General features: G+C 41.0%; 1 protein-coding gene across 1 annotated transcript; it reads right to left on the reverse strand.

Moving 5' to 3' along the window:
• Positions 1 to 2,797: 2,797 nt before the first annotated feature.
• LOC133366261 (olfactory receptor 5AP2-like) lies at positions 2,798 to 15,206 on the reverse strand. The gene is made up of 5 exons (XM_061589171.1): positions 15,093 to 15,206; positions 11,150 to 11,208; positions 10,987 to 11,062; positions 9,940 to 10,039; positions 2,798 to 3,739 (listed from the first exon to the last, which is right to left on the reverse strand). The coding sequence occupies exons 4-5, from the start codon at positions 10,000 to 10,002 to the stop codon at positions 2,798 to 2,800; spliced, it is 1,005 nt and encodes a 334-aa protein (XP_061445155.1). The 5' UTR covers positions 10,003 to 10,039; positions 10,987 to 11,062; positions 11,150 to 11,208; positions 15,093 to 15,206.
• Positions 15,207 to 15,997: the final 791 nt, after the last annotated feature.

Raw genomic sequence — 15,997 nt, forward strand, 5'->3', positions numbered from 1 at the left:
AAAGAATTCATGATGCCAGGTTCAATAAGTAAATCTCAGTATTAGACAGCCATGTCTAATTTCTCTTTCTTTACCAGGATGCTAAAGGGCAAATGCAGTGGCAGTTCTCATTACTGGCCATAGTGATCGTAGGTTGTCAGGGGACAAAAATGCTCAGCATAAGCTCCGCATGATATACGTCCCCTTCAATGAAGGCAGAACAGGGCCATTACCAAGAACAAAAATGTCTTCTATACCTCTGACAGAGACGCCGCTGTCCCTCTTCAGGTTCCAAGTGACAGATCACTTCCACAAGGGACATGAGTATGCTGTTCATGGGGGGGGGGTCTGGAAAGGAGCAATTCACTAGAGGCCCGTAAGCTATCCCTTTAAAAACTCTCTTTTCTTTAGAGCAGCGTTTCCCAACCTTTTAGTCCCCAGATGTTGCTGGTCTAAAATTCCCATCATTCCTGACCATTGGCCATACTCTCCGGGGCTGATGGGAGTTGTTGTCCAACAACATCTGGGGACCCAATGGTTGGCAAAGGTTGCTTGTTGATGGTGGCATTGGTGAGACATATCCATAAGGTGGCAACAATGAAGTTAAGGTGAAGGAAGGGTTGATGTGACTGGCATGCTTGCCTTCCCCTTCATTCTCACAAAGCAGGCTGCCACCTACGCTGCCATGATCAGGGTGATGAGAATTATAGACTAGCAACATCTGGAGGGCCACAGGTTTCCCACCCCTGGGATATACCTATCTTTGCCTCCCAAGAAAGTGGGCTCTCTACAAGACTTCTTGTCATCAGGTCTGAAACAGCTGCCATATTGCTCACTGGATAAGGAAGAATTGTATTTGTTTGCTTAATAGAAATAAAAGAGTGAAAACAGAAAGTAATAGAAGTGGAGATCTTATTATAGGTCTCTCAGAACAAAACCTGGAGCTGTCTACTAATGTGCATTCACCCCCAGAAAATATGACAAGAGTTCTTTGATAGGTATCTAATTAGAAGCATATCTGTTACCTGCTATGTATGCTGCTTCAGAATGTAATAGAGGTAGCAGTATTGCCAGCCATTGCCAATGGGTGCTTCTTTCTTGGCACTGAAAGTATTGCATCGATCAGAGAAGCTGAGATTCTGTGCGTCTCCATCCTGAGTTGTTTTGGAGTGGCCTTTATCTGTCATCTGAGAATCTTTCTCTTTTCCTTGTTGCTATAGAAAAGCCACCTTTTGCTGATTTTTTAAAAAAATACAGGCACTTTCCTCTGGGAATGAAAAGACTAATTGGCATTAAAAAAGAACACACAGGTCATCATTAGCACTGTCTCTTGGGGAAGGGAGGAAGAAGTTAAGCCAGAAATAACAAACAATGTCCATGACCTTGGAAGTAAACTAGACTACGAGGCTGCTGAGTTTGTCAGAATTAGTCTCAAGGGGCTGCTGTGAATCAAAGAGGCTACATATTATCTTAAACGTGTGCCCGCTATTGACTTCTCTCATCATGTCCCAGTAAGAGCCATGTCATATGATGCAATTTGGATAATTGGCTCTCAGTGCCATCTCCATTTATTGGCTGTTGCTTGAGGGGGATGGGTGTGGAGAAGCACTGAGCACAAGTGGAATTAATTAAACATTACCAGGAGGTGCTATACTAAGAAGGCCCTAAGAAGAGCCTTCCTCATTCACTAGACTAGTGTGGGGAAACCTGTGGCCCTCCAGATGTTGCTGGAGTACATCATCCCTGATCAGGCTCACTGAGGCTGATGGGAGCTGGCTTTCAGTAACATCTGGAGGGCCACAGGTTCCCACCCTTGCACTAGACATTCTTGTAAGGTTTTTTATTATTATTTCATAAGAAAACAGATTACAGGTTGCACTGATTTATCTATTTGATCCTTTACCAACTCTTCACCATAAGGTCCCAGGTTAGGTTATAATAATATAGGGTTGTATTCAAGTAACATTTACTTAGAGTAGACTCATTGAAATTAATGGCCATTGCTAACTTGCATCCACTAATTTTAATGGGTCTACTTCTGAATAAAACCTAGTTGAATACAACCCACAATATTAAAATTAATTAAAATACAATCAGTGCCACACTCATGCCTTTCAGGATTTTCCTAGCCCTGTTCTCAGAGAATCTCTTAACTAGAGATATCATTGATTGAACTTGGGACTTCTTATCACAAACCACTGTGCTCTACTACCAACCTATGACTCCTCAATTCTGTGATGAGAATAAATGTGGAAGGCTAGAGAATGGAACCCAAATCAGATTTTCATCAGGGATGCTTGTGTTGATGGAAATGGAAATCCTCACCTCCTTGAGTTCGGGACTTGACTTCGCCCATGTAACACTTTTTATACAATTGATCACAGTGATTACAAGCTCCTATTATTTATAAATAAACATCCTAGAATCCAGGCGGGGAACTTGTGACCCTCCAGCTGTTGTTCAACTATAACGCTCATCATCCCTTAGATTTCGTCTAAGATTTCTGCATGAGCCATTACTTACTATAGGAGGCCATTTCCTGTAGAATGAGCTAAGAGTAGAATACAATTCCACATTTTTTTGGCTAGTTAATGACATTAGCATTGTAAATATTGTTTAATATTTTAATGTGCCCAGTCATTGGCTTTCCAAGCAAAGGGTTGTTTACCATTTTATGTTGTGAAGAATGAACCTTGTATGTTTATACATTTTGGATTTTTTTCTACAAAGAATGATAAAAAATGAACCATGTCTATCAAAAGAAAGGGGTTTAGGAAACCAACAGTCATCTGGGGCCTGAAAATTAAGCTGTGTCCTGTTAAGTCCTTTTCATGACCTTCCGAAGTGCCCCTTGCACATCCTTGTTCCTTAAGCTGTAGATGATTGGATTAAGCATTGGTGTGAGGATCCCATAGAGCACAGGCAAGGCCCGGTCCTGCTCTTGGGAGTAAGTGGAGTTGGGACGTATGTATGTGAAGATGATGGTGCCAAAGTAAATGTTGACTACAGTCAAGTGTGAAGCGCAGGTGGAAAATGCCTTGAGACACCCTTCCTTGGTGCGAATCCTGATAATGGCCAGGACTATGTAGACATAAGACACAAGAGTAACCAAGAATGAACCCATGATCACACCTCCACCCACCACAAAGGTAGCAATTTGATTGGCTTGAGTGTCAGAGCAAGAGAGCTGGAATAAGGGTGGAATGTCACAGAAAAAGTGTTGGATGACATTGTCCTGGCAGAAGGATAAAAGGGACATCAGGCCAGCGTGCACACCTGAGTTAGACAAACCAAGAATCCAAGCAGCTGCTGCAAGGGAGGCACACACTTTTGAGCTCATAAGCACACTATAGTGCAATGGGTGGCAAATGGCTGCATACCGGTCATATGCCATGGCACCCAGCAGAAGGCACTCAATGCCACCAAAGGAGATGAAGAAATACATCTGAGAGAAGCAGCCAGCTAGGGAGATTCTCTTGTCCTGAGAGAGGTAATTCATGAGCATCTTGGGGACTGTGGATGTTGTATACCCAATGTCCACCACAGACAGATTGCCCAGGAAGAAATACATGGGATTGTGAAGTCTGTTGTCCATACTGATTAGGAGGAGTATAAGAAGGTTCCCACTCAAGGCCACCAAGTAAATAACAAGAAATAGGCCAAAGAGAATGAGTTGGTCCTCAGGGTTGCTTGAAAGTCCTAGGAGGATAAATTCAGTGACAGCTGTTCCATTCCTGATCATCTGAGGGGGTGATGCCATCTATGAAACAATGTGGATGGAACATTTTTCAGCTATTTCTTTTCCTTCTAAAATATGAGACCTAGAGCTTAGCCATGCAAATACAAGCACAGACACTTTGAACACACTACATATCTGCTTAGGTAATGCATAGAAGCTTTGGGGATGATTTCAATTCCCTTCCACTTTTTCTGCTTCCTTCTTTATTCATTCTGAACATTTTCTTCTTTTAAATATAGGCCTTCCTTCCCTAAACCTGAGATTGATCCCAGGAACATAGGAATGCTTGTCTGATCCAGCCCTGCGGTTTGTGGAAAGAAAGGGCTATTGTTCTTTTTGGGATATTAAAGAGACAAAAGTACTAAGCGTTCAAAAGGTAGACAAGAACATGCAGAGATGGGGAGGGAATTTAGAGAAGGCAAGGGATTAAAATTAATGTGTTCATTGAGTTTAGCCAAAATCCCTTGGAATATATCTTTTTCTGAGAAAATGTCTGTGAATCTTTTTTTTCCAAGCCTTCTCCCCCCCCCCCAAAAAAAAGAAGTTAATTTTGGAGAGTATTTGTAGAATGTTCTATCACTTTCTGTGATGGCTGCTATTTCCCTGCAACAATGCCTTAGAACAAAACAAAACGAAAATCACAGCCACTGCTGTTGTGGCTTCTCACAGCAACAGCACAAAGAAAACACAGGGGGAGGGGAATAAAGAATCTATATTACTGCTGAAAGAGTGCTCTGCCCCCCCAGAAACCTTTGGAGAATTTCTGCTGCTGCTGAGGAATATTTGCTAAAATGGTGCCCCAAATTTTACTGCTCAACTCTAATTTCAAGTCGGTTCAAGGAGTTGGACAAAGGCATTTTTTTTACTCCTTGAATACATACCCATTGCTTGTATGGTCTTTGGTAAAGTACATTCTGCAGGTTTCTGATGTTCTGTAAACACTTGCAAAATTATCTGGTAGGATATTATTGTCAGAAAATTTGCAGTGCCTCATTGGTTCTTACTCTTTCCTGTCACTCTCCTTCTCTCTCACCCTGGGTCCATTTCCTGCTCTCATGGACTATTCTTTTATCCTGGCACAAGAATATCATTTTATCACATGGAAACACCCCTGCCATTAACAGTGAAAAATAAGATGAGGCAATTCCTATATTTCAGCAGGGCTAGTCCCAAAGCAATCATCTTATGTGCATTAGAGCTGAGCCAACATTTCTTAGAAGACATTCATAAGATTTTTCTTTTTTTCACATCCCTCTAGAGTAACAAAGTCTTATTGCAGAATTATCTCCAAATAATATGCACCACATATTGTTGCAGTCACCTTTCTTCCCCCTCTCCATGGACCCTGGAATATGAAAGAGAGAGAGACTCTCAAATTTGTGGAATGCAGTGGCCTGACTGCTCACAGGAGAGGATTATGGCAACATGTTACCCTGCTGCTGAAAGAGCTACACTGGTTGCCAATTTGCTACCAGGCTTGTTCAAAGTACTTGGGTTAATTCACAAAGACCTAAACAACTTGGACCCAAAGTACCTTAAGGACTCCCTGACTCCCTGTGTTCTATCTCGGTCACTGAGATCTTCTGATGAGGCACTCCCAGTGGTTCTTCATGTCCCTGAGATTTGGTTGGTCTCCACCAGAAACCGAGCCTTTAGTGTGGCAGCCCCAGCTCCATGGAGCTCTCTACCAATAAATGTTCTGCAGGAACCATCCCTTCTTCCTTTCAGGCACCTCCTGAAAACTGAACTTTTCAAGCAGAACTTTGAATGTGAATCTTCTTTTCCAACCAATGAAGTACTTATATATGCTTTTATTATTGTTTTTAATGATGTTTTTACTGTTCAGTTTTTTAAAAAATCTATCATGTTTTGTATGTTGTAATGCCACTTTGATATACTTTTATGAAAAGTGCGGCTTACAAATATTTTAATTAATTAATTAATGTCATTGAACTGTGAATTTTATTACCAAAAGATGAGGTCATATTGAGATCCCCCCCTCCACTTTGAAATTGCTTATTCAGTTGTAACATTTTCAGCTGAATGACTAAACCATTCATAATTTTGGGTGCCTCATTAATGCTGGTCAAGCCTCCCAGTTCAACTGTACATAAGAACATAAGAACATAAGAAGAGCCTGCTGGATCAGGCCAGTGGCCCATCTAGTCCAGCATCCTTTTCTCACAGTGGCCAACCAGGTGCCTGGGGAAAGCCCGCAAGCAGGACCCGAGTGCAAGAACACTCTCCCCTCCTGAGGCTTCCGTCAACTGGTTTTCAGAAGCATGCTGCCTCTGACTAGGCTGGCAGAGCACAGCCATCACGGCTAGTAGCCATTGATAGCCCTGTCCTCCATGAATTTGTCTAATCTTCTTTTAAAGCCATCCAAGCTGGTGGCCATTACTGCATCTTGTGGGAGCAAATTCCATAGTTTAACTATGCGCTGAGTAAAGAAGTACTTCCTTTTGTCTGTCCTGAATCTTCCAACATTCAGCTTCTTTGAATGTCCACGAGTTCTAGTATTATGAGAGAGGGAGAAGAACTTTTCTCTATCCACTTTCTCAATGCCATGCATAATTTTATACACTTCTATCATGTCTCCTCTGACCCGCCTTTTCTCTAAACTAAAAAGCCCCAAATGCTGCAACCTTTCCTTGTAAGGGAGTCGCTCCATCCCCTTGATCATTCTGGTTGCCCTCTTCTGAACCTTTTCCAACTCTATAATATCCTTTTTGAGATGAGGCGACCAGAACTGTACACAGTATTCCAAATGCGGCCGCATCATAGATTTATACAACGGCATTATGATATCGGCTGTTTTATTTTCAATACCTTTCCTAATTATCGCTAGAATGGAATTTGCCTTTTTCACAGCTGCCGCACACTGGGTCGACATTTTCATCGTTCTGTCCACTACAAGCCCGAGGTCTCTCTCCTGGTCGGTCACCGCCAGTTCAGACCCCATGAGCGTATATGTGAAATTCAGATTTTTTGCTCCAATATGCATAATTTTACACTTGTTTATATTGAATTGCATTTGCCATTTTTCCGCCCATTCACTCAGTTTGGAGAGGTCTTTTTGGAGCTCTTCGCAATCCCTTTTTGTTTTAACAACCCTGAACAATTTAGTGTCATCAGCAAACTTGGCCACTTCACTGCTCACTCCTAATTCTAGGTCATTAATGAACAAGTTGAAAAGTACAGGTCCCAATACCGATCCTTGAGGGACTCCACTTTCTACAGCCCTCCATTGGGAGAACTGTCCGTTTATTCCTACTCTCTGCTTTCTGCTTCTTAACCAATTCCTTATCCACAAGAGGACCTCTCCTCTTATTCCATGACTGCTAAGCTTCCTCAGAAGCCTTTGGTGAGGTACCTTGTCAAATGCTTTTTGAAAGTCTAAGTACACTATGTCCACTGGATCACCTGTATCTATATGCTTGTTGACACTCTCCAAGAATTCTAATAGGTTACTGAGACAGGACTTTCCCTTGCAGAAGCCATGCTGGCTCTGCTTCAGCAAGGCTTGTTCTTCTATGTGCTTAGTTAATCTAGCTTTAATAATACTTTCTACCAGTTTTCCAGGGACAGAAGTTAGGCTAACTGGCCTGTAATTTCCGGGATCCCCTCTGGATCCCTTTTTGAAGATTGGCGTTACATTTGCCACTTTCCAGTCCTCAGGCACGGAGGAGGACCCAAGGGACAAGTTACATATTTTAGTTAGCAGATCAGCAATTTCACATTTGAGTTCTTTGAGAACTCTCGGGTGGATGCCATCTGGGCCCGGTGATTTGTCAGTTTTTATATTGTCCATTAAGCTTAGAACTTCCTCTCTCGTTACCACTATTTGTCTCAGTTCCTCAGAATCCCTTCCTGCAAATGTTAGTTCAGGTTCAGGGATCTGCCCTATATCTTCCACTGTAGTCTTGCTCTTGACAATAGGTCTAATTTGTCATAGGGCCTTTCAAAAACAAGCAAGAAAAAACAACAACCAATAGTCCTAATACAAAGATTCTATATATAGAGCTTACATTATTCCAGCCTCCATCGGCAATGGAATGACCTGGGAAATGACCTCTTACCACACTTCCCTGAGCAGCTCAAATATTCAGAAGCGACTTTGTTGCACAATCTATTTCTTCTGCATCATCTATTTATGAATGAAGCATGTTGAAGTTTGCTGCTAACACACCACCAGATTCCCCCAAAGCAAATTCATGCTGAGCAAGCTGCTGTAAGAAAGCACAGCTGTGTTTCTTATGGTCTCCCTGCCTCCACTCTTTGTGTCTACCCACTCCAAAACAGCATCAAGCTGTTTCATCCATAAATGCTGAAGGGTCTTACAGTCCAAAGGCTGGACAGAGATTTCCAGCTGTTAAGGATCTTGATGGTCATATGTCTATCATGAGATGCTAGGTTATTCAAAACCAACAGGGATAAGGCTCCACAATAATCAAGAAAGCTAAATACAGCAATCCCATGCTCTTTAATCAGAGAATACCGTTTCACTGAAGGTGAACTTTGAAGGTACACATCTGGGTAGTTGGCAGCTGATCCAATCTGTATCTTCAAGCACTGTTTGGCATTTTCCTTGAAAACTAACCCTATCCATACTTTCAAAATAGGGAGAGGGTGAATCTGTCAATTCTGGTTTCTCTGTTTCCCATTTTCCCAATCTTAAATTCAGTTCTCCACCTTGGTTTGCATTTTTTTTAAAAAAACAAGTCCTCATGAAAATTCATCAGCATTTGAATGTAAAATTCTCCTAATATACACATTTATTGTATGTAGTTCTGCTTCATATGTGTATTTTGCAAGCAATTGTGCCTAATATAATGCTTTTATATGTTACTTCCACTAATATATGCATTTTTATGCACACTTTATCTAGTATATGCATATATGTGCACATAAAGTGGTTGAAAAATGGCTTTGCAAAACTCAGAATGTTGATGAGCGACTACATTTCAGTTCACATATTGTTTCAGGACATGCAAATTGGGTAGATTCACAATTAAATGGGAACTGAACCAAATGTCTTCCTCATCCCTATATCAAAGGCTGGAGGCTGCATGGCACAGGGCCACTTTCTGCTTGAGGAAGAGAGCTTTGAAGGCCCAGATCAGGCTGCTTGACAGTTATACAACCTGCACTTTCAAAGTTATTCCTCCTCAAGTGAGACTGATGCATGCTGAAAGACACCCACCGGAGAAGGGAGAGCTTTGAAGGAAGCTCTCTGCAGCATAGTGGGAAGATGGGGCAAGGAAAGAAGGGTGGGACTGGCTGGGCAGTGGCTTAAAGTCCTTAGCGCACACACCCTGCTCTGTATTCAAGTGCAGCCATGCACAGTCTGAATTCCCTTATGGGAATTCAACCAATGGGTGGATTGGTTTTTTACTTTTCAGAAGAATTTGATGGACTTCCTACTTTAGGGTTTCCTTGACCCTACTGATAACTTCCCTTTGTGTGTGGAAAGTACCATTTTAAGAAATGCAATGGCACTCATCCCCTAAAGAGTGGAAACAGAGGGAATGAATTGATTTCCAGCATTGCAGAAAGAGAAAACAAAAAATGAAATGAAAAGTAAAGAGAGGAGAAAAAAAGTATGACATTGAAGAGTATTACTTTGACAGGAAGGAGTAGACATTTTGTGGTGGTTGTTTGCAAAGGCCATGTGAATGCTAGAGTATGGGAAGTAGTTAGTATAAAGGTTTTTTTTGGTTCAGGGAACATCCACATAGTGTTTCCTTAGTGTTCAAAGTGTTTTGCACATGTTGTCTCAGTAATCCTTTCAAAGCAAATAAGGTAAGCCACTGTCATTGTTGCTGGCTGCAGATGAGGTTACTGATCCTGAGACAATAGCCATTTGCCTGAGACCACCCATTTATTTCAAATCTAAGCTGAGTTGTCTAGGAGAGGGAATTCTTTGCACTATTCTACATAAACCCAGAATCCATCTAAATCAAGTTCTGACAACAAAATGGCCTTTAAGGTGGGAGTGAGTTGAGGGTTGCGGTCGACACAAGATTCAATCCATAGTTTTGAGACACAGCAATCACTTTCCAAATCACAACCTGTGGCTATGCAGGTGCTGACTCCATCCCCCATCAGTATGGTGTGGATTTTTTTGAGGGGGGAATACCCCCAAGGTTTTTTTTTCCAACTTCTGCAATAAGGAATGTTGTTCTATAATAAGTAAGCTACTGCAGTAAGCATACTGATACCTCTTTTTTGTTTCTCAGTATCCCTCTTTTGGCTGCATTTCCATGGGCACTCACCACCTGCATTTGATGTTATAATGAGTCATGATGATATTCTTGTGCACTGAAAAGACAAAAAAAAATCATTTTTAAACCTCAAACAAGATGTAAAACAATTACAGCTCTTACCAGAATGGCAACCTGTAATCACCTCAAGAAACAGAGACTCTGATTGCCAGGTTAAAAACAAAAAAGGCACCAGGGGAGGATCTGATACCACCAGAGCTACGTAAGAATTTTACATATTAGTGGACTTCTGTATTAGCCCAATTGTTCACAGTAATAAACAGTACAGGCTCAATACCAAAAGGACTCCTCAAACAATGACATTGTTTCAGAATGAAACTACATGTTCTGGTTTAAAGCCTGGTCTCTGCTTTTGCTGTGTTAATCGGGACAATTTGTAGTGGAGGTTTGGATGCCAGAGGGGGTTTCACCTTAGAGCCTTTACCCACTGATTTTCCATTGAATCTTCCTCCACCATATGCTTTTCCCTAATCCCAGGTTCTATCAGTGGTATTCCCAATACATGGGAAAGACCCAGCCACACTTTCAATGGCTGCATCTTTCAGCTAAGGTCCTCAGGTTAGAATGAAAAAGCAGCTATCACAAAGCTTGCTGATGTGTCTAACGGGCATTTCTATTGAAGTATGAGTGGATTCAGTTGATGTATGAATGGATACTATTGAAAAGCATGGTGTTTGAGATGATGTGACTGTTCTGTCTCTAGTGTTTGACCTGCAATTTGTTTATTTAACAAAAATGTATATCCGGCTTAATTGTAAAAATATCTAAGCAGTTTACACACAGTAGACAATATACATTAAAGCTGTCAATAAAAATCAGTTAAAACACAAGTTAAAAAGTAAAGAAAAATCAGAACATGGGTCATTTACAAGGGCCTGTCAACACTTGATGCTGTAATAATTTTGAGAAAAAAATAATTGTGTGAACTTGGCATTGGACTTGCACTGAAGAGAACCGATTTCAGTCTTGAGCTTAGAGACTCACCCAGTGGCCAGGGGAAAACTCTTTCTTTCTCATATGCCTCATCTTTAAAAATGGAATGAGAAACATGGTGGTGTTTCTAAAGACAAATGAAGAAAATGCAAAGTCATTTTATGTGTTTAAAGAGCTAGAGAAAATGAACAATAACGGCTCATCATAATGTTACCTGTTCAGTGTTGCGCTTTTTGTTTCATTGCAGACAGTAATTCATTTTGGAGCCTCAGCCTGGAAAAAGATATTGATACACAGGAATCTTCTTAAATCATGCACACAAACCTGAACAGGTGTTCTGCTTCTGCCTCCTTAAGGTCACAGTCCCTATCATTTGTATACCAGATTAGGCAACTATTGCAATGAAGTGGGCCCGGCGGGAATTGTGCACTACAATGGCAGCTTAATTCCAATAGCTAGTATCACTCATTACTTCAGAGAATTTGAACTGGAAATAATATTTCTAAATATAATAGTTGACAAACAACTTTGAAAGCCAAGCAAGACATCTACAACTATCTGCTCTGATTTCTTGCAGGGCACAGAACAGAATGTCACCTTGGAATACCAAGCAGAAAAGGTCACAACAGCTCACATTTTACAGATTGCGCACCACTAGTCCCTGTGATAAACCTTAGTGACAAATGGGGGAGGGGAAGAGGAACAACTGTTTGTTTTTAAATCAGTTATGCAATATCATTTTATTCTGCTTCAATTTAAACCTCTTGCTATCAGATGATAGGGGAAATTGCATCCGTCTAAGCCAGAGATGGAGAATCTGTGGCCTTCCAGATGTTATTGGACTCCATCTCCCATCAGCTCCAACCAGAGTAGCCAATGATCAGGGCTGATGGGAGCTGTAGTCCAGCAACATCTGGAGGACCACAGGTTCCCCATCTTTCCTTGGGGGGTTGTTGTTATGTGCTTTCAAATCAATTATGACTTATGGTGACCCTATGAATCAAGGACCTCAAATAGCATCTGTCATGAACCATCCTGTTCAGATCTTGTAAGCCTTGGGGGGGGTATATATCTTATATGCTAATAGCAGACTCATTATCAGCACTCCCATCCTTAGATAACCAAAATAGCATCATCCATGTACTTAAAGGAAGGTATTAGTAGGCCTGGGGGAGCAGGTTTGGAGCATGGAAGGCTGGGGGGGGGCTTCAAAACACCACTGATCAGCTGGGAAGAGTGAGTAGCTGAGAGAAAAGCTTCTAAGGGACTGCTGCGAATCGAAGTGGACTCTTTATCGTCTTAAACATGTGGCTGCCGCTAACTGACTTCTCCCATGATCTCCCAGTTACTTTTAATTAGGACAGCCATGTCATGTTCACTGTCATTTTTGTTCACTGTCATTTTGTTCACTTGTCTCTCAATCCCATCTCTGTTTATTGGCTGCTGCTTGTGGGGGATTGTTGTGGAGGAACACTGAGCACAATAGTGTCAAATGTTGGATTTAGTGACACATTTCCAGGAGGAGCCATACAATGAAGGCCCTGACAAGGGTCTTATTTCTCATTCACTAGATAAGTGTCGGGGAACCTGTGGCCCTCCAAATGTTGTTGGATGACAACTCCCATCGTCCCTGATCATTGGCAAGGCTCACTACGTCTGATGGAAGCTGGGGTTTAATAATATCTGGAGGGCCACAGCATCTCACCCCAGTGCTAGACTCTGTTGTAATGCTATTATTTTATAAGAAAACAGAATATACTTTGATTGATTGATTTGATTTCCTACCCACCCTTTGCCACAAGGTCTCAAGGTAGGTTCTAACAATATAATAATACAATATTAAAATCAGTTAAAATAATTTACATCAGAAGACTAAATACTAAAATCTGTTAAAACAATTAACATTGCTCCAGCATTCAAGAGTTTCACATATTATAGAATAAACATAATTAATTGTTTCAGAGTGTCTCTCAATGAGGAAAAAAGCAAAGACAAAGTAAATAGTGTTTTATATTTGTAAATCTCTAAATTGTTCCCTCAGTAGTTTTGTTCCTATGTCTTTGGTGTTCTCTACATTACTTTGTCTCCTTGTTTGTTTGTTGTTATGTGCCTTCAAGTCAATTACGACTTATGGCGACCCTATGAATCAGTGACCTCCAAGAGCATCCGTCGTGAACCACCCTGTTCAGATCTTGTAAGTTCAGGTCCGTGGCTTCCTTTGTGGAATCAATCCATCTCTTGTTTGGCCTTCCTCTTTTTCTATTCCCTTCTGTTTTTCCCAGCATTATGGTCTTTTCTAGTGAATCATGTCTTCTCATTATGTGTCCAAAATATGATAACCTCATATTTGTCTCCTAATTGGGGAATATTTCCATCTCTTTTTACAACACTTCTAAAACTATGCTTCCAATATTTTTATATTGAGTTTTACCATTCTAAAATGAAATACTGTATACCTATACGAACTTTTCATGAGACTTTTTCACATTTTTCAGAACTTTACCATATTTTTTAAAAAATATGCTTTCTGTATTAATATCCTATAGCAGATTGCATATTCATTTATAAATGGAGTTTGCTGCTTTCCCCAAGATTTTATTATTAATATTTGAGATGAAACCAATGTGCTTCCTACTATTTTCCTGTTTTTTTTCACTGTCTCATATAAGTTTCTCAAAAGAATAACTATAAGATCCATTTTTAATTTGTGATTTCACCCATTTTCCTATAGTTTCAGTCCAAAATGTCTTTATATTTTTACAATTCCAGCAAATATCATGGTGGATCATGTCTACATCTTGAATATATTGAACTTGTTAACCTGTAATATTTTACATGGATTAAGGTACCACAAGTCTAACATTTTATCAAACTTATATTTTGCAGCAATATCCATTATATATTTTGATCCCAGCCAATTTTATTTATTTATTTAATTTATATCCTGTCCTTCCTCCCAAAGAATCCCAGGGTGGCAGTGTATAGTAGATAAACTGGGCCAAATATAAATGACATGGAGATTCAAAAAGATGAGGCTCAGCATGGCCAGGAAAGAAAATAAATAAAACCCGTGGCCCAGGCACACAAAAATCCATATGCTTGGTTCTGCAGTGATAATGGACAGTAATGGCTCTAGTTCAGAGATAACAGTTTGCTTGTACCATTACAATTTACATTGCAATTTGAGGCTATTTGAGGAAGGTTCACAGAACAATTTTGAGTACTACGAGCATGCTTCACCCATGTGCCTGTTGATAATGTTGTAATGCTTTGTTTAGACAATTCTGCTTTCCTTGCAATTCAGAGCCATCGTTCTGGGGTTAGATCCATCTCTCTTAGCAGCCTTTCTCTTAAAACAAAGTCCTGTGTGCCACACAGAATTCTATCCCTACTTAGGGAGTCTTTTATGTCCCCAAAGTTACATGTTGAAGTGAGAGTCTCCAGTGCTGTGAGGTAGCTATCTATTCCTTTCCCTTCTTCTTGGTTTCGGGTGAAAAACTGATATCTCTCTACAGTTTTATTTTTCCTGGGATCACAGTATGCATCAAACACTTCTATTACCTGTCTTAAGCTGCTTTCACACATGGGGCTAATAGCGCTAGTTAAATGGATTAAAAAGGTAGCGCAATCGCGATTAGCTGAGAGGCGCGATAGCGATCAGCTGAGAAGTGCGGCAGCGCGGCAGCAGAAGCTCTGGTTGAGCACAAGCAGCAGCAGCACAGGCTGCTCTCTCAGGAGCAGCTGGGATTGGTTGGGAGGCGCGGCGGTGGCAGTGCAGCAGTGCACGAAGCCTGCATGCTGGGAGGGCTGTTGGTAAGGGCGGGAACGCACTGCATGCTGGGAGGACTGCCATGTGAGCAGCGGCAGCTAGCACAAAACTCCCACAATCTTCCGGGTTCCCAGCCTGCTATTGGAATTTTTCTGGTATCATTTATTGCAGAAATTAGCGCTAAACTTCCACGACATTCCACCAGAATTCCGGAGCTACCCGTTATGTTGTGTGAAAGCTCAAATTTTATGCGCAAAGAAATAAATCGTCAGAATAACGGAATAAAGTGCAGTGTGAAAGCACCCCTTATGTTTCCCAGGTCTGTGGCAGTAGTGTTGCATTGACTTCACAGCCTTTCCCCCCCCACTAAGTAGTAAAACAGTTTTACCATCACTTTCTCTTCCTTATCAGCAATGGCCTAGCTCTGTATATGGACTGAACTCTTGCCTCCACTCCTTCCATGTCTGTGCCAGGTTCTTTGTGTTAAAACTAGGTGTCCTGGAGGCCTCAATTCCTGTATGCTTCTCACGGTCTCCTTAATCACTGCTGTGGCCTTGGTTACTCTTTCTCTTCCTGGGCTTCCTCACAAACTTTCTGCTGCCACCATATTTCATGTGACTCTATTTGTAGAATTAAAGGAGCAACTCCCAACTTGACACAAACAGTATATTTTATTTAAGTAGGTCTGAAATGAAATAAAATATTTACAGGGCCTGCAGTTATCTCTCACACTGGCTATCTAACACTCTCCCTGACTCACTTCCTGTTCCTGTTCCTGTTCCTCTTTCCAGCTCCAGCTCCTGCTCCTGCTGCTTTGAGTTTAAGCTTCATACATATTGCTACAGCACAGCTTCTCCAACCTTCCCAGGCCTGTGGTTTTGACTTATCAGTCTCAGCTGATAAGCAGGTGCTCTTACTCACTGCCTAATTAATTGGATTCAGCTGTGAGAGCTGACAGTCTCAAGGCCTGCTAGTCCCCAATTCAGGCAAGGTGTTTTCCCCATAATACCTTGCCACAAAACCATCTTTATTAGCAAACCTTAGCAAAACCAGGCATTCTTGACATGCTAAACATTCTACTCACCTATTTTTGATTTGATTTGAGTATGTTCTCAAGTTTTGTGAACAATCTGAGTCTATTTCAGTATCACTAGATCAGACAATTTGTAATAGTAGACCATCAAATATCAAAAGATAGATTCCTAATTAATTTCTTCATATTGATATATTCTGCAATTTGCAAATGCGTCACAAATTCTTATTAACCCTTTTTGTCTCTGTTGTGTCCAGTCA

Source organism: Rhineura floridana, chromosome 11, assembly GCF_030035675.1.
Source record: "Rhineura floridana isolate rRhiFlo1 chromosome 11, rRhiFlo1.hap2, whole genome shotgun sequence".
In the NCBI taxonomy this organism is placed as follows: Eukaryota; Metazoa; Chordata; class Lepidosauria; order Squamata; family Rhineuridae; genus Rhineura; species Rhineura floridana.